Source organism: Dermacentor variabilis, chromosome 5 (assembly GCF_050947875.1).
Source record: "Dermacentor variabilis isolate Ectoservices chromosome 5, ASM5094787v1, whole genome shotgun sequence".
Lineage (NCBI taxonomy): Eukaryota > Metazoa > Arthropoda > Arachnida > Ixodida > Ixodidae > Dermacentor > Dermacentor variabilis.
The window spans coordinates 79,353,508-79,380,708 of record NC_134572.1 but is presented as its reverse complement, the minus strand read 5'-3'; the positions used below and the strand labels follow the sequence as shown (position 1 = coordinate 79,380,708).

Below are 27,201 nucleotides of genomic sequence, written 5' to 3'. Positions count from 1 at the left end.
AAACACGCACGGGTGGCAACGAGATGCTGTCAATTATCAGCTTAAGGTACTACGTATAATGAGTCAGCACTAGGCCTTGATCAAGGGCACAAATACAACGGGAAATTCCGCATAGTAGGAACATCAAACTACAATTATGCGCCTGCCATTTCATTACTGTGCACCTATTGAATCTGGACCCGCACTTCCTTCACGGTCACACAGCGTGCTGGAAGTACCAGAGTTTTGTTAGCGACACTTGGTCTGCATAGTTTTAGTATAACGTCACTGTTCTATCTTCAGTGTCTGCCGCCAAATGCGCATGCGTATATAGCGGGTGCACCAACTTCACAAAGTACCATGCCCATGCTGATGAGTCGTGCGCGTGCAAGTCTGGGGTGAAAATGTGGTGAAAATACGAAGTGGTACCTCCGCAAGGTGGTATCTCCGGACTCGCTGGTGCGACGATGCGCTCAATATACCCTCGTGACGCGGGGCTTCGATAAGTTCACTCTGGAGTGGTGCACCTTGAATGCCGGCACACGTTTCGAAATGCACGTGGGAAATAAAAAAAAAGGAAATGGGAGACAGTTGCTCAGATGGGCGGAGATGCCAGGTTACACTTGGAAAGAACGAAGCGCACTCATAAGTATGAGTGCTGTCGGAACAGCCCGGCACACAGGTAGAATGAGTCTTTCCTGCACATGCGATAAGTAAGGTATCAGCGTATGGCTACGTTTCCAGTAAAGTTCACTTCTGAAACAGCGCCGGAGCGTGCCTCTTTCTTTTTTTCCTTTCGTCCAGTGTGTAGCTGTGCGCTGTGTCCGCCAACATTGCTGTCTAATGAGTTGAATAAAAACAAAACAGAAAAAAAGAACCACCGAACTTTGTGGATTAGGCGACTAAATTATAACGATTACGAGAAAAGAAAAGCGTAGACACTGCTCCGTCATGCCCAACTCTTCACATTCTTCTTGTGCGTCCCAAACTGATGTCGCTGCCATACAAAAGCCGCTGTGCGCTGCGAGGTTGACCATCTCGAAATAACATCGATGAAGCTCTTGCCACTATGCAGTCGGAGAGAAGCACTTTTAGGATGTGTATACGCTCTAGTAAAACTTGCTGGCTTTTTTTTTCGTCGTCAGATATTATACTTGACGAACGACGCAAATGTGGAAACTCCTGTGTCGTCGAGCAGGCGATAACAGTACAAACAGTGCCGACAAGTCTTGACGTTTTCGAGCCGGCTTTAACGGTTCCCGATCAGTCAAAGGCGAACATACGCCTTTTCCTGACATTGCCGAGAACCGCTCCTACTTTCGCACAACGCGTGAAGCTGCGTCCACCAAAATTGTGTACGGTTTAGATGCCTCGGGTAACTTTGGCCCACACCAAAGAGTTACTTCGCACACTTTCGGCACGAAATCACTTATTGATGAGTAATCTTAAGCACTAGTGCACTAACGCACCAGACACTACGTGTAGTTCCCTTACAATTCACTGGGGATTGGCGCGTGCTTTCAGTGCATTTCACCTTCTCTCAGCGGCGTCAACACAACTGGCAAATTTGTCCTCATTGAATGTTCGATGGTTCCTGTCGCTTAGAAGAAACACCGGCGGAGTAGTCGTCCCAGTCTCGAGTTCAGAAGGCGAGTTCAATGCACAGCGCAAGGCGCGAGGTGTCGTCAAGCCGCAGCACAATTCTTTCAGCGCGAAACGCGCACGAAGTACGAGAGAGGGGCTCACGCAAAATAAGTTTGCAGTTCCCTAACAACTGGCGGTTACAAGAAGCTCAGTTACCGCTTGTGCGCATTCGACGCTACGCAAAGAACGCAGCACGAACTAACTACTCTGATCCTCGTCTCATCAGCGGAGCACCAGGCCCGCACACCAACAGGGAAGCCGCCGAAGACTGAGCAGGCGCGCAGCGCGACCGCGCGGTTACAGGTCTTGCGAGCGAGCGCGCGAGAGCGCGCGCCGCGACAGGGATTTCGGAGCGCGGCCGGGGAAGGCGCCATAGGGAACCACGGTCGCCATGGCGCGCTCCAAGATGTCCGCACCAGGACGAGGCTTAGGGAGCGCGCCGCTCGCTCCCTGATCTGGGGAAGCCGCGATGCTCGGCGCAAAAGGCGGCAACCGGCTCGTGCTTCCCCGCAGTTGGCTATCGGCGGTGCCGACGTGTGTGCGCTGCTTCGTCGGCCGTCTTCGGGGCGGTGCCGTGCCAGTTGATTGCCAGTAGCGTGTGGGGCCTTGCCGAAATGTGCGGTTCCCTTGCTTGCAAGCCTTATCTCTGCGTTTCCGCGTACGTGCGAATATTTTCTCGTGGCATGGATACGTTCTTTTCCTTCCTACAAATCTTGTTTATTTCTTTACGGCACTCACTGCTCCTCGCCATAATCGGAACACTCGAACTGGGTGCGAATGTTCCGTCTGGCAGCCATGATTACGTCGGCATGTACCGAATATCTTCTCGCGATCGCTCTCCAAGGATAACGCCGATGTTGCGGCAAGGTGTAATCCGTGCATGTGCGTGTGTGCGGTCAATGTTTGCCGTTCAGATACCACAGTTTGTAAACGGCCTGCCCCCTGGATTACGTCGATATGTTTGTTCAGCGCTGAGTGCGTGCAAGATACCTCTGTGCTGTGTTGATGTCCTCGGTCGGATGCCATCTAATATGGATTATTCGAACGAATGGAGTGGCACAAAGCGCTCTTGGGATACGTGAAAGGCAGGTGAGCTTCTTTTTTATTTTTTTTTATTTGTCTGCTTTCTTACATCTATGTCATAGCGAAATTTTGCTGACTTTACCGACGGCCGCGAAAGCTCCTTTATTTTATTTCCCAGCTACTTATACAAATTGCGATTCTAGACCCTGATGCTTCCAATAGCGGTGACTGCCTAGTTTCTTTTATATAATAGCCCACGCATTATATATCAATTTGTATAGAAAATTCTGATACTAAAAGCCGCGCTGAACTAGCTTAAAATGTCTTTTGGTTGGTCAAGAACGATGATTGCATAGCCAATTCGAACTTGATCGTGCGAGCTTACTGGAACTTCACGAATTCGGATGTCGTACGTACGTGCGTATTTCCTAACGTTTGCCACAAACGATGTGCGGCCAATGCTGCGCCTCCAGCTGGGGCATTATAACGCGAACCTAGTCCAATTTGTTTCTATTGTATTTCTGCTACTAGTTCACCACGATTGGTCAAACATTTCTTTTCAGGCTGCGCCCACTTCGCCTGTCTGTGACATCACGTCACGAAACCGTGAAAACTCTCCGCGTCGAAGTGAAGTGTGCGCACTAAAGATGCATCAATACACCGAACAAAACCTCTTTTTTTTCATAGCCGGAGACTGCTCCGTTTAGAAAGCAGTGAAATATGGTTGCCCACCGATCGCTCTGGGCTGCTAGGAGCTGTTGGGGAGAATGGATCTCTCTGTGTGTGTAAATGCTTTCGGATGGAAGTATAACGTTGTCGTGGCCTTTCGACAATAATACGACACCGCTTTGCCAACTCTTCTTCGCTGAGGATCTGTTTTACCGGTATTTCTAATCTTTCGTTCCACGCCTACGCGATTTTCGCCTAATCACGGCGACTATAAGCAAGGTGAAGCGGGCCAATCGCCGACGCCGGCACTAACTTACTCGTCCGCTCACCTACTTTCACTGCGCTAGCTTGGACCTGCCGAACTTTCTCCACTTGTGCTCGCTCTTCGCCTCTTGTCAGTCAATCAGGTAAAAAAAGACCTCTGAAGCTAGGCAATGCTGTTTGCTTTTGAAGTAAACCAAAGTGACGTATAAACGAGAACAACGTTTGACTGGGCTGTTCAAACGCCGCGGGTCACCACCCGATGCTTCTTGCGGCGGTTAAGTAAATTTGACGGATAGGAATACATTTTCACGGAATTTTCACGGAAGGAAATATGTACCGTCATGTGCGTGATTTTAAACAGGCACTAGATTTTGCGGCGGCGCCCATTCATTGCCAATGTACAGGATACATTCTCGGTAAACTAGTTTCATTACTTGGTCGCTTTATTGCATGGATATGCACTCCCAAGCCGCAATTATGGCCTAACAATCATTTGAGGAAGGTGAGTTGAAGGTCGTATTGAGGCAAAATAATAAGAAAAAATATTCTAGTTTATTAATTCTAACTATATTCTAGTTTTATCATGTTTGAGCTTTTTTTTTTATCAGCAAATATTTTTCAATGGCTTAAACCAAAAAATCTGAAGCCTAATGTGAAAGAGCTGCTTTCTAATGTGTGTAAATACTGCAACACGTTACATGCCTCCAGCTCTTGTGTACGCCATTTCTATTCTATACAGCGAAACCTATTTACAAATACGGAGAGAGAGAGAATGAAGAGGAAAGGCAGGGAGGTTAACCAGATATGAGTCTCCGGTTTGCTACCCTACACTGGGGATGGGAGATAGGGGTTAGAAAGATGACAGAGAGGAAAACGCAAAAAAAAAAAAAAACGAACGCGCACACATGGAGACACACACACAAAAGGCGTTCCAGTTAAAGTCGTTCACACAGGCCGGTAGATCGCAAGAAGCGCAAAAGCGCTTGCACGCAGAAGAAGGCCGTGCATTTGCTGGAAAGCAAATGCGCTGTGCATAAACCGTTAAGTAATGGCGGACTGCGTTGGGCTATGCTATTCAGTGGGCTAATCCTGAAGAATGGTAGCTTGTAAGACGACCATTAAGGGAGGACGCAATCTTAACACTGTGGTACATAAAAAGAAGAGAAGCAAAAAAAGCTTGTGGGCTACTTTTTGTGCATTCATTACGTAATAATTGCTTTTACTTCTTCTTGCACCTTGATTTTGCATAAGAACACCATAATCTGCTTATAAGGCATTCATTTTATCATAAAATTGAAAGCCTGTGTAATTATAAGGCGTCAACAATATTCCGCTTTCGCCAAGGCAACATGCTGAGGCTGGACACAACTTCTCTTTTTCGTAGTATGTGTTGAAAATGCTTAGAAGAACAAAGTTGTATTTGGGCGTGACTAGAAAAAAGAAACAAGAAAACAAGAACGTGTCCTGTGCGCCTGCAGTGAAGGCAAGTTCACTATTTTGGGGATACGGAAAAAGTGAGCAAAGCTGTACTGTTATGTTGTAAGAGTTTCTTCTTCACGGACTCACTGCACCGTTCACGGCAACACGCGGGCAGAGGTGTGACGAACGTGGTGGTTGCTGTTGTAGTAAGCATCTCAACCAAATTCCCGCGCACACGTAGTGTGATCACAGGGTGCAACGGTACAAAAGGCTTGCTTCCTAAATTTCAAGGGCAGCTTCGGCTGTGCGAATCAGAGATTCTTATAAAAATTAATATAGGTAACTCTGATGCGATGGGTGTCTACGGGAGCTGCAATCATAGTGGTTCCGTCAGCATCGGAATGATGGCTGTTAATTGTTGTTGTCCTCTGACATTGCGGCTCATAACTTCTATGGGGAATTGGCCAGGACTCAGGTGCGTAAGGCTTAATGAACACAAAAATAAAATATCACTTGGAAATTTGCGAAAGCACTGATAAATTAAATGTGCTAGATGCAAGAAAATGAATGAAGCAACCCGAGTCGTAATGTACTTAAGGTATAGGACGATAAAAGACGCCGATTTAACTCGGCGACCGTTTGGTAATCAACTATAAATTCCTGGACAGCAGTGCAAACATCCATGCGACTGTGCTCAAGAGCCGAAGCTGCAAAGGAAAGGACTGACTTGTATTGAATAATTAACTACGCCAGGGATATAGGAGTCGTCAATACTCGGCAGAAGCAGTAAACGTTAGTTCGTGGATTTGCCGACACTTCGCCTTTCTGACTTCACAAACGGCTTTGTGAGTTTGCAAACTGATAATTTTCAACAAGGCATTCCTTTATAAGTCTAACAATTGACAATGGTCACGTATGCGCGCAGTCTTACTGTCTTCTGCGTATAGAAAAATAGGGTTGCTTTGAAATTTGCGCAAATAAAGGGAGCCACAAGAACGTCTGAAGCCACAAACACGAATATCAGACAAATGTACGTACTAGCTATCCTTCCCATGGTAGCTTGATGAACTCAGCGCCAAAGTTCCCTCCAGGAATTTTAGTAGAGAGAGAGAGAGAGAGAGAGAGATAGAAGGAAAGGCAGGGAGTCGAAAGCTCTATGGTGCAAATGGCGTGGTCGAAGTGCTTGCGTATGGTACACGCTGCCGATTGTATCTTTCGTCGAACGTACCTGACACTTAAAACTTCGAAATTGCGAAAAGGGTGATCGCTACATTAGAGCAGGACTTAGTTATGAAGGGGAAAAGACAGAGCAGGTATTTAAAGATTCTCGCGCCTCTTTTGAAAGGGTGATAACGAGGGTACATCAGTGTGCCACGTGATGTTTACAAAATTGAAGTCGCCGAGGACTACCATAGTGCGATGAAGGAAAGCGGCTGCGAACATTGTAAAACGTGTCGTGGAATTCATTGGTAAATAAGGATGATGTAGAAGGGAGCGGTAGAAAGTACCTATTATTATGTTTTGAAGATCATCGGTAATGGAAGCGCAAACTGTTTCCAAGTCACCGACGACGCCGATTGCAGATGAAGGATGTATTTGAATATGGCTAACAGAACACCACCATCTCTAAGCGCACTGCGGTCGCAATGGTATACGGCGAAGCTTTAGGCACAATTAAACATAGTTAAGCGTTACTGACACAAGATGGCAACCATGTTTCGGTTGAAACAACTCAGTTTAAGACAAGATCTAGCCACTGAGTGGCTGAATCAAAGTAAATAAAGAAAAAGAAAATTAATTTAATTCCGCATTGCATTAACAGATCGGTATGCTTTAGAGACGCATGTGAGCCGACATTATACATATGTTCATGTTTTATGTAGGAAGTTATCTTTAAGCTACGTAGAGCAGAGGGTGCGCCTACTTGGTCAGCATACAAGAGTTATAGAAGCCATCAGATGCATCTCCAGCGCTTTAAAGAAAAAAAATATACTGAGAGTAGAAAGACGAAAGAACACGTAGGATGCCGGTCTTCAACTGATTTTATGACATGAAAATATAAGCTACTTCTCGCTCCCTCATTATATATATATATATATATATATATATATATATATATATATATATATATATATATATATATATATATATATATATATATATATATATATATTCATTCCCCCCGTCTCTGGTCAAGTGTTCTTCCCTTGAAAAAAAGGTTCGTGACTACGCTACTGGCAATAGCTAAGTAAAGGGCTGTCGTTAAATGTAGCTGCGTTGGAAAAGAAAACAGAAAATGACATTAGTGGCAAGCCGGCTTTAGCTAAATCCATGGAGAGACTGGAAGACCTCCAACGTTATGAAATAAATCATGCGTTCTGGAGTGAGGTCATCATTAAAAAAGAAGGCATGAGGAAAGAGCGTTTGGCTTTTTGAATGACGGTTTAGTTCCCTGATGACATTTGTTAACAAAGGAAGATAGGATATTAGCCCCGAAAGATTAGACTACGTACCAGCCTGCGTCTGGTCTATTTGGCTTTGGTGAAGCTTTCAGCATGTTGTACACAAATTAGATATAGTGGTTTCAAGTGACGTCAGCAAAGGGAAATATGTATGACGTGCGCCACTGCGCGCACCGTGTCTGTGAAATCGTGTCGTGTGCGTGCAGTAAGATTTCCGCAGTTTCACGCGCTGATGCCACCATTCCTTGGTATGGTCTAAACCATAGTTAGGCCAGCCCGGCAGCGAGAGAGGCAGACAGAAGCACACACACAGGTACGCACACACACACGCACGCACACACGCACGCACACACGCACACACACACACACACACGCACGCACGCACGCACGCACCAAACTCCACCATGCCAACCAGCCACGTTCGATTAAAGCATGCGGCAAAAGCAAACTTTGCACTTTGTGACAGCACGGATCCGGCGTCAGGCAATGATGCAATTCACTCTCCGTTGTAGACCTTTGCTCGCGCGCTGCTTCTGACATTGACGACAAAAAAAAAAAAAAAAAAAAAGAAAGGAGAGTGAGAGAGAGATACAGAGAAAGAGAGGTCCACAGCACGCCCGAAAAATCTGCTCTCCCGATTGCGGTAGCCGTCGTTATCTGTGGAAACTCTATATAAAGAACGCAAACGCTTTCTACCCTCCCCGCGATGCCCCGTGCCGAGCTTCGCGCGCCATCGCCGAGAGGAGCGACCGGCGTCTCTAGGGAAAAATCTTAATCCTAATTTACGTTGGCCAACCGTTTGATGGAGGCGGCGGCGGCGAGCTCGCGGCCTGAGATTTAGAGACAAAGAAATAAAACGAAAGGGAAGAACGGGGGAGAAGAAGTACTGGTTGTTATGTAAGGAAAGGGCAAAATCTAGCTACGAGTGTGAGCGCCAGAGAGAGATTGAAGGGCTGAGGAGCCCTTGAAGAGAAGGAAAGAAAAAAAGGACTGTGTGCAAAAGGGAAAGAAAGAAATGGTTGGTTGCAGAAGTATAAGGGGGAAGGGGTGATGCGAGAGGAAGACGGGAGTCTGCGTTTACATGCATACGCGCAGACTACATACCTCGGAATCTGGGCGCGTATAACCACATCTGTGGGGGGCTGGTGTGTACGGAGAAAAGTTTGGCAGAGCAGCAACAGGACCGAGCCGATCGATCAAAAAGGCCCGCGGAGGAGGAAGGGCCGATTGCGCGCAGCTCTCGCCCGCGCTGTTGCCGCCAGAAAACGTGACGCCGCGTAATGTAACCTGTACCGATTATGAGAGAGTCGGAAGGCTTGTGCACAAACAAACAAAAAAAGGAAAGAGGGGAAAGAAAAAGGATCAGTAGAAGCAGACCCGGGCGGCTGGTTTTCCACGCTAAGCGGCAGTGAAGACGAAGCCTACCGTGTGTGGCTGTGTATACTGCGGTATAGGCGCGTAAACTTTCCTAGGAGAGCGCACCGTTCTCGACCGCGAGCGCATGGCAACGTCTTTCCCAATCTGGTGTTCGATAGCGTGACTGACAGGCTGGCTGCTCGCTTGTAGCTCTTGGGGAAGAAGACTCCGGCGCTGCGCGGTCGATTTTAAAACTTGATTAAAACAATAGCGCCTGCAAACGAGGCGGCTCGCCACCCATGAGACACGCGTAGGAGAGCTACAATCAGGAGGAGCCTCTGCAACGAAGCCCCCAGCCACGTTCGCGCGCACCTTCCCTGATGTTCTCGTGCTTCGGGGAATTATTTCTGACGAGTTATAGTGAACGTGTGGTCTACCTGTTCGGTTTAGATAAGACTATCTTTAATGAGTTTACTTTAGAAAGTTCGCCATGCGTTCGTAAAAAATATTAAGGAAAAATAATGATGTTCCAGCCTTTTTCTCTACAGCGCAGTGTTAGGAAGAATATCTCCCGCGAGTTGTTAAACAAGAAAAAACGTTTTCTACGGAAGAAAGTGCCTCGGAACAAGTAGCTTTTTTTTTAACGAAACTATAGTAGCGATCTTATATATAGAGAGAAAACATTGAGGCGTTGACCTGGTGTGATCCTTAACTTCACCTACGGAGACCTGAACGAGCTGAACATATCGACGTTGGCAGGCAGTCTGCCGGAAGACACTTGAAAGAAAATTCGACATATAGCCACGCCTTGCAAAAACATTATGTGCTTATAGATGCAATGAATGTAATCTCAATTTCCGGTTACGGCTGATCTTGTGCCCGACTGTGCACTGGATCTGCGTTCAAAACGTGTGATGCGACAACTAACGATTTCCAGCGTATGCCGTTCACAACGAAATTCAGGACGCGTGGCTCTCAGCGACTCCATCATTTGCTATCCTTATCTCGCACGATCTGCGCATTTTCCGATCCGGGAAAATACAGGGACTCGCGCGTGCACAGAAGCGCTTCCGCTTGCCGGGATACCTACAACAGCTGTGCGTCAGCACTCTGTCAACGAATTTTGTCGCTATATATAGACACAGGTAACCTCGTAATGTTCCATTAAAAGCCCAACTCTACCCCTGCTCATTTCCACACGCTTTACAAGGGAACGTTCTCTCTGCTCCACGGTCTCACAACATAGGCTCATCGGCACGTCTCAAGCACATGGCCGAGGAAAAAAAACACATTTACGCCCCCATTCCACCTCTGTGTGCTAACACTTGCCAAAGCAAGCATACAAGCAGGTGTATGTTTGACGTGGCAGCTGCGCAACCTGTGCGCTTCGTGGTCTTTGTTAGCGGAACCAATCCAAACACCGTTGAGAAGAAGGTGTTATCCAGATCCCTGCATCAACGCAGCGTCGTCATCGTCGCTTTTTCCGTGCTATTTTCATTCAGCGTTTGTTCAAGCTTGATGGTTCTGCCTGCCTTCTCACACCGTCTCATAACGCATACAGCTCTCGGTGATTTTTAAGTATTTGCCTCTCAAGGTCAAGAATCAGTGTCCTCCTCCCGAGGCTTTCATATCAAACAGCGTAAAAAGAAAAACTGAAAATATTGGACCTTGCCAATGTGAAGGATAAAAAAAAGCAGCTTTCATATAGTTACCACGGGCGCTGTGTAGTTCCCATGGCAACTATAGTTAATAACGCCTAATTATTATAAATATAACTCATAGCGCTTTGAAATTCTGATGCCACAATACCGTGGCGTTGAGGTTGCGTTGAGGTTGCGGTGCTCTTCCACAAAAAAGACAGGCAAAGGAATGGACTTGTGTCAGTGTTCTCACAAGGGCACACGTCATGCGTTCCCGTACACCAAGCGTAAATGAATTAAACGCACAACAATACCAACAACGTTACTTGTTCATGGCAACGAATTAATGTAATGGCTCATTCGTACGAACTAGAGATCGTAAAAAGGTCGGTAATAAACGAATCAGAAGGGTAAAAACGAACAGCCTGGTGGCACCGGTATATATATACATCCAATTTCAAAGGGAACGCTCATAAAATCCATCCATCCGCCGTGCACATTAGCAGGTCTCACCGTATTTTGCTACTTTTTATAAAGACCAGCGTTTATAAGGCATCCCACCCACTTCACTTCGCGTACTGTGTTTACGGAAGTAATTAGATCTGACATGCGTCTTGTTACGATGCTTTAGTTTGCAACACGCAAAAGCGCTTTCAGAGAGACCGCGATCTACGCAAACCCCGCAAAGCGGCACGGAATGAACAGTGTACACGGAGAACCCGCGTGGGTTTATTGCTCGCAGAGGAAGCCGCATGACTTGCATTTTGGTCGCAGAAACCGCACAGCCCACGGTACCGCGGAGGGGGACGCGACAGAGGCAAACGAGAAACTAAACAAGCCACGCGTTCTGTTTGCCGTCACAGCATCTCGACGCTTTTTAGCCGACGCAGGTCGCCCGCAAAAAGGAGCTGCCGTTCTCGATGAGCCCGGCGGCTATGAGTTTAACACTCTAACCGGCTTCCGCGGTGCACAATGGCTGCTTGGCAACCGAGCGAGCAGCGACGTTTCGGCTTCCCACTGGAGAGCGTTCAATTACGCTAAACCTCGGGGCTATGGCTGTCATGTGCCCTCTCCTTTCTCCTTCCCATCCGCCCATCCCTTCCTCTAGCAAGGTGGCTGCAGGCGGGTGCTTCCCCAGGAAGCTCACGGCCCACGGAGCTGCTTCGCTTCTGCTGGCATGTGCGATGCAGGGTCTGTGGCGTACTATAGGCAAGCTTTTCGTGTTTTTTTAAAATAAGAAATGGGCCCCATGACGTCACTAGCACACAGGCTTATGTACAGAAACAAACACACAAAAAGCCTTTCGCTATTTCTCGTCTAGCCACTTCAATTCGTGGCGGCAATAATCTGCTGCTTACGCAGTTCTCTTATACGACGATATAAATCGCACGACCAATAGAACCCCGCGTGCCTGCCAAAACCAGCAGGCGCGCTGTAGGCAAGTGTAGGCACCTATCTACGACATCATGACCTCGAGGAGGTCATAGGAAACTTCTGAATCGCTTTAGAATGGAGGTTAGCCACGGATATTTTACAGCTTGGTATTGGCGCAAATGGCTTCTTTATCGGGGAGTGCAAAGAAAATAGCGTTTAAGTACTCGTTTCGTTGTTAACTTCGTACCAGTATCCCTTTCGTATGCTGTTATGACATCGATATGTAATACGTCGCTTAAGGTATTACGCTCGCAGTTGTGACGGACTTGCTGCTCACTGTGATCGTTGTGCCTACGCATAATCAGACGGTTCGTGTTTTCTCAAACGACAAGGGTCACATATACGGTGAGCCTGTACTCGTCTTGTGGATAAAAAATAATAATAAACTGTGATGCGCCGACAGATTCTCTGCTCTATTTGAATGGTTACGTATGGAGTCCCATAATTACATCTTTTTGCTGTACTTTTATACGAGCCTTACCTGGAATCTATACCGAATCAGAATCACTGTAAAATACGCAAATATATGTGGAATCGTTAAAGGACCGCATAAGAGAATGTTTCAGTAGGCCAATGTCAATTTCATTGTATGTGAGCTGACGTTAGGGCGTGGCGTCACCAGGCAGTCATCATACAAATCCACAGAGCGAGAGAAATACTTCACACCTTTTCACCGACAGCACAGCGTCTCACTATTACACCAACCGCCAAACAACAGACCTCCAGCACAGACTTGTAGCACTGCTTCAACTTTGTTCTTATCGGCGTTAATGGCGCAACAGCTTTGGTGCAGCGGTCGTTCTCTCACTCTTGGTTTGTTTTATTCTTCGTGTTTTCTTTTTCCACGATAGTCTTAATAATGAGTTATGACTGTTGCTGATCTTTCAGAATCTAAAGAAAAAAATCTGAGTATTAAGCAACTCAGGAACTACGACGTGACACTGGATCCTGGTCGATTTCGACCACCTGGGGCTATTTAACGAGCACTAAAAGCACGATACACACGAGCATCCTTGCATATTGACCCCATGGAAATAAGGCCGCGAATGGTCGCGTATCGAACGCGTGATCTCGTTCTCGATACCCGATCTCGAACCGCTTCGGCAGGTGCCTACAGAACTTGTCTCCGATGTCCGGAGACCTTCGCTCCGTCACTAACGAAATAACTCCTTCCCCCAGCGGCGGTCGCTAGCCATCAGACACACTCCGTGCTTGTGAAAGAGAGGGAGAGCGCAAGCAAACAAAACGGGCGAAATTTCGCGGCAAGGAATTACCGTCCCTCTAGGTGTCGCGTCTTCTCGCCCTTCCCTCTGCCAACGGTGACCCTCATAGGAACAGCGTCGGTGTCCGGCGCGTCCTGTCTGCTCCTGCTGCTCCCGCATCTACACGGCGGCAGCAACAGGACGCGAGACGCGGGAAAGCGCGCGCGCTTACGCGGCCACATGGAGCCAGGAGACGCTTATTTGCATACTGAGGGTTGGCGCGCGTCTTCCCCTGATGAAGAGCACAGGGACAGGCAAGGAAATTTAAAGGAGAAAGAAGGGAAATTGAATGAGTTGGGAGAGAGGGGGGGAAAGTGATGTTGTGAAGAGGCAAGAGGGTCTGTTGCTTGGCAGGGAAGCGGACAACGTGTGCGGGACATTCCTTGCAGGGAAAAAGAGGCAGCATAAGGGAAGGAAAAGGGGCGCGGTGGCAGGGTCGCAGCGCACGTAACTTAGCTGGCTGGACGTTGCGCGCGATTTATGATGCACTGGGCTCGATGGTGCAGCTTCCGCTGGGGAGATAAAGGGAGTGCATTTATACCCGACGCAGTGTTAAGGAACGACCGAGTAAACGTGAAAAATAAATGCGTCGAAGCACACGCAAGTGGGGAAAATAAACAGTAAGGGAAAACAGACGGCAAGAAGGAGTTTGGGGGGTGGAAGTACGGCGAATGCTTTCTGTAGATCGATGTTTGAAGGAGTCAACTAAAAAGCGTATGAAGTGACGAAAGAGGGCTCCAGTTTATGTTCACTCATCTATACGCTTGCCATATATATATATATATATATATATATATTGCGAATTTGGATGTGGTCTGAGGGTAGGAGAGACATGATTGCATACGAGATTTCACAAGATGTGGCCTTTGGATATTCTAGACTCCGCTAGCAATTGGGACACTCAGCCGTTTAATGAACAAAACAATAAATACGTCTTACGTAGACAATATCATCATAAGAAGAGACGCAGTTTCGCTCGAAAGGCGAAGCATCGATTGCGATAGCAAATTAGTTAGTGGACAGCTATACGAAGTAAGGATGGTAGTGTTATTGGCCGCAAAATAAACTTGTAAACGTAGGCATACTGACTAAATTAACAAGCATGGTGTCATGCGCCCACAAGCAAACATAAACATGTCTCACTCAATGACCGTGGAATCTCGCTGTCAAAGTGAGGAAACGCCGCAGCAGCAGCGAGCGAATTGACCTTCGTGCTGCCGCTCGCATCAACGCGAACTAAGTCGCGAAAACAACGCAGCGCGGACGCTCTGCCCGCCGCAGATGACTTTCAAGATACACCGGCCCGGTCGGGCGCGCGCGGCCTCCCTGGCCGCCCGGAGTAGAACGCGCCTCCCCCCCCCCCTCCTTGAAGCCTTGCGCGCGACGGAAGGCGGCGCGCTTCCTCCCCGCCTTCTTCCGTTACGTGCGCGATATTGAGCCATGATCGCCGGCTTACCCTCGCACGCTTGCACTCGCGCATACAGCCTATGGCGCGAAGCGACAATTTTATCGCCCTTGGACTTATACGGAATCTCACGGCGGCGGCATGCGCCTGGAGTGTCCATAATTTCTATCGCCATAAAAAATAATAATGAAAAGATTGAATGGATGTGGCTAAACAAGGCGCTGCTCATCTTAAGATTAGAATAACTAAACCAGAACAGACGCTTGCACGTGTAGGAAAATAACCTTGTAGCGTGTAGGTACAGGTCAGCCATATATGATATTGAGCATTGTGGGTGCACAACATTCTACATGCGTGCAGACAGGTAGCCGGAGCAAGCCGAAGATTAACTGCGGATCGTCTATCTCGAGCTTTGCAGGGATAGAGATTAAGGAACTTATGCAATGTCTGATCCTCAGGGAAGAAAACAAAAGCAGGATGTTAAATAGAGAAAAAGGACAGAAAAAAAGAACCCAGTGAGGCTTTTATAAGCCAGGGGCGGAGTGGCTTTCGCTGAGTACGTTGCCAGGCCGCTTAGAACTCCTTACTTCGCCGATGGCGTGACTCCGAAAGACTGCCGCGCGCTTGCGGACTTTAGTGGCGCCTTAATTTCGGTGATGCATCACTGCTCGCGAGCGCCTTGGTTGCGCTTATGAATAACTTAAGCACGGAGCTTTGAGACTGGAACGCTGAAAGTTGCGTCGTTGCCTGCGTGCTATCTCTCTCTATTTAATTCGTTTAGTCGATTTTGTAGCGGCTTGTAAAGGTCGGCAAGTCGGGCAAGTTGAGAGAGAGAGAGAAAGAGAAAATGATCAATGAAAATCAGGTAAGTTGACCAGGACTGAGTCAGGTTAGCTACCGTGCACTGGCAAGTTGAAAAGTTCATTTTGAGGCTCACGTGGAATAGCGAAAACAAGAACGGAAACGTGCTATTTAATTCGACTTTTCGGTGAGATAATAGTTCTCTTCGTCGGTACGACAAGAACATTCTGGTCATGTGTGTTTAACAACGGTCTCGGAATAAGCTACGCCCACGCTGTCATTATCACGCGGAACTTTGCATTCGGGCTCACTAGATGGAATACAGAGAGAATACAGATTTAAATTTTCAACGGCACGGTTGTTCGCCCAGGTACTGTAATTGTAACCGATATATATGCTCAAGGTGTGTACTAATTCACTGATCTGGGGTTGCTCCCTAAACGGTCAGTTACCATAACACCTTTCTCGTCAAAGACGGAATCTCTTTTTTGTGTGTGTGTGTGTGTGTGTGTGTGTGTGTGTGTGTGTGTGTGTGTGTGTGTGTGTGTGTGTGTGTGTGTGTGTGTGTGTGTGTGTGTGTGTGTGTGTGTGTGTGTGTGTGTGTGTGTGTGTGTGTGTGTGTGTGTGTGTGTGTGTGTGTTTGTGTGTGTGTGTGTCTCGTGACTAATAGACATGAAAACAAGAGACAACTCGAAGAAAGAAAAGCTACAGATAACAAATTGTTTGTCAGTAGCAAACAGCAAAACGCTTCAACAAGCCGGTATTTTGGAAAATTAGTTCCTCAGACCAGGTGACTGAAATCGTGATAGCGGAGGCGACCGGCGCATAATAAATGTTTCTTAGGATCAAAAAGCTTTGCGAATTCCAGCCCCAGATCTCGAAGACGAAAGATTACAATGCAAAGTCAGATTGCGCCTGCCGCGGTCGTCCACTTATGCTGGTGCCTGTGTCCGCGCATCAGACATTTAATTCGTCGAACCTCATTATGTGGCGATCCGTTGCACATTGAACAAATCTTAACCGTAATCAATGTCCCAAGCTGCCCATCTTTGTTGCGAATATTGTGTCAGAAGAGATAATCCACTGCTTGGCACTGTTATCAAGTTAATATCACTCGCGTGTAGAACTAGACGCATGAAAAGTTCAAAGCAAATAAGCGATCTGCCGCCTCACTGTTCGTGTTTGCTGGAGACTTACAATAGGCTATAGAGAAAGTGAGCATGGACAAAAACATACGCACCACAACTGCTAACGCTGAAATAACTTTATTCGTGATGGGCATGAATATACAAAGAAAGCTTATATGGAAACGAAGACTTATAAAACAAGAAAACTTTAATAATAAAATATTTTGCAAACGAAGAGTGGAAAATTACCCGCGCTGTCTAGCACGTGTTTTAACATATAACACTTTAGATAGGTCACTTTCCTAGTTTACAAATTAATCGATACTGCTGCACTAAATTATCGGAGATGAAGATTCAGAGCGACCAAACTAGCGGACCTAAATTATTCTAAACACGTGTGTAGGTCTGCTTATGCCTTTGTGGCTTTTCGTACTACACTTGTCGGTATAAAATTGACCATCTACACGCCGTTGTGGCTTAGTGGCTGTGGCACTGCGCTGCCAAGCGCGAGGTAGCAGATTCGATTCCCGGCCGCGGCGGCCGCATTTTGACGGGGGTCGAAATACGGAAACGCTCGTGTACCGTGTATTGGGTGTACGGTAAGGAAACCCAGGCGGTCAAAATTAACCCAGGGACGCTATGAGACACCTATGAGACGTTTTACGGACTGGACTGTCTCATAATCAGGTCGTCTTCTTTTTTCCTGTAACGCGCCGGAGTTTGATCAATTTGGCAACCATTCCGCGCTAACAGTGCGTTGCAGAGAGCGCACCAAGACTGTTCGCATTTCGAAGGCTTGGCCGGCTTCGGTCGTAAATTTGGTAAACGAGCAGCAGCTGTCATTACGAGTTTGGAAGTGAAACACTCGGCATTGAAATCAGCACCTGCGCCCCGAGGCTGAGAAAAACAGCGCGTGTTGCCTTGTCTCGCAATCTTCGCAGCGTTGCATTCGATATGCAAGACGCGCAGCATTTGCAAACGACATGACCCGTTCGTGCCTTCTTTGCCAGGCCACCTTCGTTTCTAACGTGCTCCCGTTTAGCATGCGGCGCTCGTGATTATGGCCGGAGCAGATGCGGCTAGCGATCATACTGCCGTCCCGTCGACGCTCTGCGAAGCATTCAAAGATGCCGGGGGTCTGCGCAGAGGGACCACGCAGCTGCGTCTTTACCGTCGGCTTCGCGCCCTCCTCCTCCTTTTTCTGGTCTTGTCTCTTGGCGTGTTCGATCGCAGTGCGATCGCTAATCCATCTAGTTCCTCTACTCAAGCTTTATCAAAACAGGGCGATTTTCTACCGAGTTAAATATCTGTAAGTACCGCACGACGAATCGCGCTTGCTTGCTTCAACACGCCTCGATGTTCGTGCTCTTACGTGCGCAGAAAAAGATGCATAAGTGAGTCTTGAAAAAAGTTGCCCATTAGCATGCATGCAGTGTCCAACCAATCAAGGACTCACAGTCGTCCTTTCAGAGAGTATTTGTCCGATAGCAGTGTCACTGTGTGCTGTGAAATCGATTCTCTATATGACACCAAGTGAGAGTAGAATATTATTAGCACTTTTTTTTTTTTGCAGCGGCAGCAGCACTCTCCCGCTTACACAAATTGTATGCGCTCGGGTATTAGCTTTTGATTGATTGATTGATTGATTTCATTTGATTTACCGCACCATAGTAATAGGCTTTGGATTAGTCTTCATCGATGTGGGTTTTCTCTCGAGTACCTAAACCTCACAACACTAGAGTTATTGCACTTTTTTCCCACTAGATTTCCGCCACCGAGGCTGGGAATCAAATCCTCGAACTGTTGCTGAGCAGCAAACAGGACGACTTAGTCACCGAGCTTCAGCGGCAGTAAACGATAAACTTCTCTCCAACCGCCTTTTTGTTCCCATGAAAGAACTGGTCAGAGCGCGAAGCACATTTTTACTGCTGCACATTGCACTGTAGATGTGCCTACAGTGAATATCATCTGCCCGCGCGGGCTTTCGCATTCACATTCTTACGTGCGCAGACTGACGAGTTGTAACAGCCGCAACAACTTCTACTCATCAGCATGGCCCGCGGCTCCACAAGGAAGCTTATTTAGCATCTTCTCAAATGTGGAGACAAAACTCGGACAGGTTTCCAGGTGGCCGAAGAGTGAAAATTAGATCGTGCTACGCGTACGCCTTTCACGTACAAGGTCTAAACGAGAACGGCTTCTGGCAGAAAGAAAGAAAGAAAGAAAGAAAGAGAGAGAAAGAAAGAAAGAAAGAGAGAGAGAAAGAAAGAAAGAAAGAAAGAAAGAAAGGAAGAAAGAAAGAAAGAAAGAAAGAAAGAAAGAAAGTGGATAAGTGGGCTTTTGAGAACTGCCACCAGAAGCACGAATGTTTAGGACACAGATTCAACGAAATGTTATAGAAAAATGATCCGCTTGAAAGGAAGCACCATGTATGCGTTATATTTGTAAAGGAGAAAGAACACGAAGAGGAATTTGAAAAAAGACGAAAATAACAAGAAACGAGAAAAGAAAGAAAAAAGCCGCCTTTCACCGCCATGAGAGGAAATAGTGACACTGTTTCATGCGAAAGTGATAAAATACGCTTGTAGAGACCTATAGTGTTGTCAGGTCGGGCTTGTGCGATGTCGTCGCTGCCAGAAAGAACTCAAGCGAACATAAAGGCACAGTAGAAAACTAAAAAAAGAAAGAAAGGAAAAAAGGAGCTTTCGTTCAGGAACAGCCGCTTTCAAGCGGTCAAAAGGAAGAGTTGTAAACGCGCATTCGCTAGAAGTCCCTGCGATTTCAAGTTCAAGACTACAATGCAAACGCGCAACTCGCGCCGCTTTTACGTGCGTACGACGCTTTTCAGCAGCATAAACGTGCTCACTGAACATTCATTGGCGTTCTCACCTATTCACGAATCCTTCCATTATACACATTACACCCTCAAGAAAAAGAGATATAGAAAAGTTGTCGACAGTGAGCTTTTCCTGGCACTTTGTAGAGAGCGTCGTACTCCAAATAACGTCAGCCCGTCTACTCTCCATCCAAGGCGTTTCATCTGTTCTCGAGCGGAAGGGTGATAATAATGAATAATTAAAAGAAGAGAAAATGGAGGGGTCTTTCTTACTTTAAGGGTTGAAGGGTTGTAAGGGCTTATCCAACTAGCCTCTTTATTCGGCTTCGGCCCCCGTCTGGTCTCATCCTTCGGACAAAAAAACAAACAAGTAGGTAGCTTTCAGAAACACGTTGGCATGAACACTGAGCGTTATAACGAGAAACCCGGCTATAGTAGAGTGTAAGAAGCAGACCGGGTTGAAAACGTGGCCTCCGTGAACTCGACGGGAGAATGTGTTGACGTGAAAATGAGGCGCAAGGGAAGACGTATACATATAGTCGAGAGACAATCCGACGACTACGACCATCCTCAATGGCAAAGAAGAAGCGGGAACAGCGGTAAAGGGGCGAGAGCACTCAATCCGACGAAACGCGCCCTATTACGGCTCGCTTCCACTTACAAGGCTGTGTTTACACACACGCACACAAGCCAAACCGTTGCAACATCCGCAGGGCTTTTTACCCAAGGAATTCTCTAGCCTTCCAGCCGCACTCAACCCCACACTCTCGCTCTCCTTCGCTGGCGCCTCCAAGATTCTTGGCCAGCAGCTGCTTATAAGCTCTATGCGTATGCCGCAAGCCCTGCGCTTTCCGCATACAGTTGACATGAGCATGGCTTTCTGAGGAACAGAGTAGGTTCGGTTGGAAGGGGGACTGCAGTTTACGTGTCAGCTACGAGCATCTGTATGTATATGGAGTACGTGCGACTTGCACAGGAAAGCAGCAGACGAAAAGAAAGGAAAACGAAGGAAGGTAAGAAAGAAAAAGAAAGGGGGGGGGGGGGTTAGAGGCAATGAAGGCGGTCCAAGGTACATGAATAAAGCGCATCCTCTTCCTTAGGGCCTCTAATCCGCGCACGCGATTTCTCGCTACTCGTTTGTATACCGGGGTATAAATATTAAACGGGAAGTTATAGCCTCTAAGTTACGTTACGTGTGTTTTCTGTAGCACGCTTAGTACGCGGCAGGCTTCGAAAGGCCGCCGCTATGGCACTAATGTCACTGGAATCGAATGGAATCGAGACGGACAAAAAGCGTTGAAATAGGATGTGCGTGCTCGGAGGTCGTTGCGTTAGGAAGAAAAACAGAGAGAAAGAGAGAGAGAGAGAAAAGCGGTATGGGGCTTACGTACTCGAAGAGCCGACGGGTTGGCTGGAGGGCGGTACGGATGGTGACAAGGTGAAACCCTCAGTGCACACAGGTCAGAAAATAACCATTTTCCTGCGCACGCAAACCAGCCTTTATCTCCGTTATTTACGCGCGATTTATTTCTTTCTCTCGTGTCGTTATCACGAAACATGGAACATTGCCGAGCGGTGCTTCTCCTCCCGCTCGGCAAGATCTATCTTGGCCTCTTCGTGCGTAACGGCTTTGCATCTCTGATCAGAGACAAGCGTGCATACGTGCGTGCGTTCGCTCGCATATCACGCTACACGCCTATTCCGCGCCAAGAGAGGCAATGTGCGGTTATTAAAGAAATATATAAAGAAGAAGAAACGTTCGCCGAAGACGACGCTAGTTCAGGTCAAACACGTTTCAACGAGCGCGAGAGCGGCCCTTAAGATTTCTTCCGAACGCCAACGGCCCACTGAAAGAAGGGAAGGCGGTTCTCGGAATCGAAAGATAGTTTTCTCTCCGCGAAACCCATTGAACGGACAGCTCGACAAAGTCATTGATCAAAAGAGAGACGTTACGTTGGCCTTTTCGCTTTGCTGCACAGCGCATCGTTTCTCTACTGGCTTACGAGTTCACTTGCTATCATTTTTTTCGTGTTTTTCTTCAGCTTCTTTAAGCCAGATGGCATGGACTGGAAAGGCTTTGTACCTGCAAAAGAAGTCGCGAAAGAGGGCCGTTCTCTGCTGTTCGTCTTTGCTGTGAGCTTTCGGCTTAGTGTATTTTCATAAAAGAAGCAGAGACGTGAGCAGGGAGAAGAAAATACATTGCTTCGTCGTGAGCAGCACCGGGCAGCGCGACCGACTGTAGTCAGAGCCCTGCGCACAACACAGATTCTTCGTCGGCCATCCCTATGTTAAAACACGGTTCAGCCACGCATGCATACATTTAAAGAAATGTACCCACTACGCCCAGAGACGGCCCCACCACACGACGCTACACCTGCCGTGGTTTTCCTCAAGGAGGCGTCCTAAGCCCTACATGACACTCATTGGCCTCGTTGACCAACTGCCAACTATATGTGAACGACAAACGCGCCTGATTTGGGGTGTGACACGTCGTCATACACGTGCAAGACTTCAGAAACGCTGCTACTCTGACAACGGCGCACCATAAGAGCCAAGGCCTCAAGTATCAGCAGACAAATGTACACTGGTGATGTCCACTCGTAAACCAACGCCATCTATATCATCGGACCTTTCTAATGCCAGGACTCAAAGATTTCTTGGGGCTATCGTTGACAAAGACGCCTCCTGGAGCAGTCATGTTATCTACATGAAACAACTAAAGAGAGAGAGAGAAGGGGGGGAGAGCGACGAAGAGGGAAACGTAGGCATGCTATCCAAGCGAATTCCCGGGTGCATACCCTACAAATGAGGAGGGGCAAAGGAGAAGGATAGACGAGAAGGAAAGAGAAAAAGATAATAAAGAGTCGAACACGTTCGCAGAGGAACGTTCGCTGTCACAAGCATTTGTACAGTCTCATCGCCTTCAAGAAGTGCAGGAGGTTTTTTTATGGCCTTGCCCATGTAAAAGTGCGTAGGCCCTGGTTTAGCTTGTACTGGTGAATACACGAAGGACAAATCTTCGTGCACAGCGAGCTATTCATGCATGAACTCTCAGAGTCGATTTTGGTTTTCCAACGGGCGCATCAACAGCGGCAACATTTGCAATAATAGTCCTAGACCATCCAATACAAACACACATTACCATGTAAGTACTAAGCATGTGCATTCAGCAGCTTGCCTGCGTTTGCTTCCACCATCTAGCTTTGCTACCATAGGAAAGGTCTCACACACTTATTTGTGCTACGACCTCTGCTCATTGCACCAGCCTACCGTCAGCTTTCACTCCTGCAGTTTTACTGTATCAGATCCGCGGCGCTGACCACAACAACTGGTATTTGAGATTAATCACTTTCTGAACACCTTGGCCAAGCGAGGACATCGTACCACTTCTAAATGCCTTCTGAACCGTTCTTGCGTCATGAGTAACGACCAGGCCGATGACGTTACTTGATCAGCTCGTGAAGACAGCACACAAAAACTGATTTCTTTGTGAAGGTCAGGTGCATCTACAAAACTTCGCCTGCTTGCACAGAAATCCAATTGTCCTTGTGGAACACGTCGATTATCATATACAACAAAACCCGCCACATCGCTCCGCCTTCGCTTTTCACCTGGACTCCGACGACGCGAAGCACCATTGCTCCGCCAGCTGTGGTATAGGTATTCCTAGACAAAGTCTTTTGTTCTTCATATTGGAATTCGCCGACAACGCAGCGCGCGATGACCCAGGCCGCGAGGAAAACTTTGAGCACATTGTGACTAGTTTCCGCTGTTTACAGAGACGTAGCTCATGACTGAACTAGCTCGCGTTAACAATGGGTCAACTGCGGAAGGAACCACGTAGGAATGCCGTCCTCACAAATCATCGCAATAGGAGGCGATGAAGGCATTGTTACGATATTTCAAGGCCGAAGGCTTATACGAACGGCTTTAGCACTATCTAGGGATTTCACGACTGTGATCTCGTGCTGAAATTAAGTGCGCTGAATGACTGCGATCGCATGCAGGCGCTCGGTATCTCTCCGTTTACTTTTTATCTTTGTACCTCCCCCTCCCTCGTCCTCCAGGATAGCGAACCGGATTGTCCGTTCTAGCTGACTTCCTTCCCTTTTTGCTTTCTTTTGTCTCTCTCATACGGAGCGCACTGCACGGGATCGGAGCTGACTTAGAGCTGTATTTGGTCACGCGTGGAATCCGAGGACTATCACTGCAATCGCACAAGTCGATCTGTATTTACGTGTATGCGTTGCGTTGATATGCCGTTCGCTTTATGTGTGTGCGTTATCGTATACATCACTTTCGTTTACAGCCTGCTTCTCATTGTTTGCAAGCACACCATTTTGGTTGCTCCTTTATTATTATTATTATTATTATTATTATTATTATTATTATTATTATTATTATTATTATTATTATTATTATTATTATTATTATTATTCGCCGTAAGAGTAATAAGATGGTGATGGTGGTATTATTCATATTACCAACAATAGCAATAGTATCGTCTTCCGCAATCACACGGTCAAAAGTAAAAGCGAACGACGGACCTCGATCACTCACTATTGGTTTCACAACATGCAATCGAGCAGCCGCTAAGTCACGGGAAGAGAACAAGGTATAGCCGAGACGCAAGAGCGGAGTCAACGTGTACTACACGTACACTCACTTACGCACATTCGCTCACACACACACAGACGCACACATACGTGCACGCCTGCCGGTAACGCCAGCGGTAGGCAGCGCGGCGTACATACACGAGAGGTCCCGCGCTGGCCCCTCGTCTTCCACAGTGGGGTCCATTGTGCGACTGTCTTCCTAAATCGCGTCGGAGAGCGTCGCTTGCCGCCCTGTGCAGGGACAATCGGGCATCTATCACGCCGACGCCCGACCGCTTGCCCGACGCTTGCCGGAAGCGTCGTCCCTGAGAAACGCGGCCTGCTACCCTGATGCCGTTCGGACTCCTCCCCCAATCCCCCCCCTCCCATATTTTTTTCCTTTTCTTTTTTTGTTTCTACGGGCGTCAGAAGAGGAGAATGACAGCCGTTCGTCCACGGAATTCCAATACGCCGCGCATCGAAGCGCCGGCTTCCTGGGAGTGGCGCGCGCCGCTGTGAACAGGAGCCTTTGATTTAGTTCGACTGGTATGTGTGCTTGTTTCTGCAATACGTTTCGGTGCGGAGCGTTTACAGATTTAGTCGCTTTCGCATTTGTAGTCGGACGTAGCTTCGGTGTAAAACAGAGAAGAGGTGAAATAAGGTAAGTCGCAGAGAGAGAGAGAGAGAGAGAGAGAGAGAGAGAGAGAGAGAGAGAGAGAGAGAGAGAGAGAGAGAGAGAGAGGAATAGAAGACAGGAAAGGCAGGGAGGTTAACCAGACGCACGTCCGGTTTGCTATCCTGCACTGGGGGAAGGGGTATGGGGATGAGAGAGAGAGAGAGAGAGAAAAGGTAGAGAGAGGATTATGAGCAATGAAGATGTGCTCAGAGGTGCCAATAAATAGACTTTCGAACGGACTTCCACAGTGGCGAGTCGAGCCCTGTCTTATGCAGGAGCGCGAGTAACGCCCAAATCGCTCTGCAGCTGGGCTTGTGGTCTGTAGGTCCCAGTAACACTTATTCAGTAGCCACAATTGACGTTGGACCGGGTAGCACGTGTTACACATTGCCACCGCCGCTTAGAAGATATGCAAATTTAAAAAGACAGTTCTCGCTTTTTCGACTGCTCTCACTATTGCTGCAGCAGGCAGTAGCGTAGACGAAATTCTACCCTTGCGGATACTTTGAGCAACCTGTCGTGGTGGCTCCGTGGCTCCGACGTTGTGGTGCTGAGCACGAGGCAGCAGGTTTGATTCACGGCAGCGGCGGCCGCATTTCGATGGAAGGCGAAACGCAAAAACGCTCGTGTACTGTTCTTTGAGGCCACGTTAAGGAGCTCTAGGAGGCTGACATTAATCTGGAGCTTCCCGCTACGGCTTCCATCATAGCCCCAGAGTTTCCTTTCAGAGGTGAACCGCACAATTTAATTGAGCGTGATCCTAACCTCCTTCGATTTTTTTTCTAAGCGTGTTCTCTCAGGTGTTCCTAAGTTATCACGAATTAGTGAGTTGCCACGCTGATAAATCCTGAGTCCAGGAATTTCATCGTTGTGCACACTCAGTGACCACTAGCTAATAGTTACGGTCTGTCTCGATAACACCGTACAGCATCGCGAAGGTTGGACAAGTCTTCGTATAACACCGCAATCATGAACGTAATTATTTTCATCAGCGCATACAGCGCGCACCGGCTGCCACTAGCGACCCACAGGCCACTTTCAGAACAGTCAGTTTTGGAATGCCGACATGAACTGTCACCGCAACGAATGTCGGTCAAGGCTTTGTTGACCTTTTCACGTGACAGTGGCCTATTAGAAAGATCATAATGACCCATTCCGTCCTTTCTAATATTTTTTCTCACGCTTCCTTTTTTGTCACGCCCTTCTTTCCGTCTTTACTTCCCCTTTCCCTTCCCCTAGTGCAGGGTAGCAAACCGGAGGTTTTAACTCTGGTTAACCTCCCTGCCTTTCTCTCATTTGCATTTCTCTCTCCCTATTTTCATCAGCGTAACGTGGGCTCCAGCCTTGGCGTCCTGTACAAACAAATTTTCCGCTCTCCTCATCACATATGACTCCCTGGCACCCCCGAGTGCGGCTTCTGCGGCTGAACACTCGCTTGCCTGACGTCGCTGATAGCATAACCACACTCGCTTGTGTAACAGGGGAGTGTCTAGCGCGTGCGAACCGCAGACACAGCTCTCTGCTAAAAGTTCTCGCACAGGTCTGCTACCAGCGCCATCACGATAGAGTGTATTTAGCCGCAGAAGCTGCGAACTACGCTCCGTTCCGCGGGTAAAGGAACCGATCAGGAGGTGCGAATGGATATGAGCGTCAGCCACAGCGCATGCGTGGCTCAATTTCTAGCTACCGCCCCCCCCCCCCATACCTCCCTCTTTGCCCCCGGGGCCCGGGGCTGCTAGAGGGCACTGGAATGCAGTTCGGTCTAGGGTGCCCCGATAACAAGCCTAGTTCGGCCACACCTGCTGTATTCTAGTTACTTTCGTCCGCGCCTGAACATGTCAATCGCTGTAATAGATACAGTAAAAGAGAGGCTGAAAATATATAAAGAAGTAAGGTAGAGTGGCTGGCAGGTAGCATTCTTGACTCGTAATCTGTGGTTCCGGAGTTCGAATCGTGACGGGGCATTGCGACTTTCTCTTTGTTTCTGTATAAAATTCTGTCAATGCAAAGGGCACCGGCGGACATTTATGGCACACTAAAGCAAAACACTAAATCAGTTTAGGCGGATGAAGCGTTCTTTGAAAACTCTGTTGTCGTCAATTTCGAAATAATAGCTTGATTATTAGATGCTGAAATCAGGGTCAAATCTCCAATTTTTTAATTTCGCGCCCAGTCCACAACGCCGGTACGGCACTATGACACTTGCAAGAATTGACTGACGGGCTAGTTGGTTCATTATCACAGATGATAACGAACCGCGAATGACCACACACATACAGCGCAGTGTGTGCGTGGTTCTTCATTTGTGCCCGTCTTGAAGCTTTGTTCTTTCTGTGGCACTGTGACGTCATTGATATCAAGTTATGCTTCGTATTTAGGCTGCGTTGGGCTGAGAAAAAGTTCCCGAAACTCGTCATGCCTAATCTTCGGCTCCTTTAGAACACAATGAAGTCTAGCTTGACCTCTAAAGAATTAACTAGGCCCTACAAGTCGCTGTCAAATTTCATGGCGTCAGCGCGAGCTGCTGCAGGTACATCAAGGAGGTACATCAACCGCCTTTTGTTATTGCGCTTTTCCCGGCTTACCGAGCGTCTTATCGTGGTAAGAGA

At 47.7% G+C, this 27,201-nt stretch overlaps 2 protein-coding genes across 5 annotated transcripts in view; one reads left to right on the top strand and one right to left on the bottom strand.

Moving 5' to 3' along the window:
* LOC142582853 (uncharacterized) overlaps positions 1–27,201 on the top strand; it is a 365,477-nt gene that overhangs the window by 146,559 nt on the left and 191,717 nt on the right. The window contains exon 1 of one of the 3 annotated variants that reach the window (XR_012828504.1): positions 2,136–2,708. The exons of 1 other annotated variant lie outside the window; for it this stretch is intronic. Coding sequence is in view for 1 of the 2 variants with exons in the window: in XM_075692935.1 (XP_075549050.1) it covers positions 2,629–2,712 (84 nt within the window). In the remaining variant the exon portion in view is untranslated. Of the gene's footprint in view, positions 1–2,135; positions 2,713–27,201 lie in introns of those variants that run through there. One more of the 3 variants, XM_075692935.1, reaches the window with a different exon arrangement.
* LOC142582849 (uncharacterized) overlaps positions 1–27,201 on the bottom strand; it is a 203,115-nt gene that overhangs the window by 118,369 nt on the left and 57,545 nt on the right. The gene's annotated exons all lie outside the window — the stretch shown is intronic.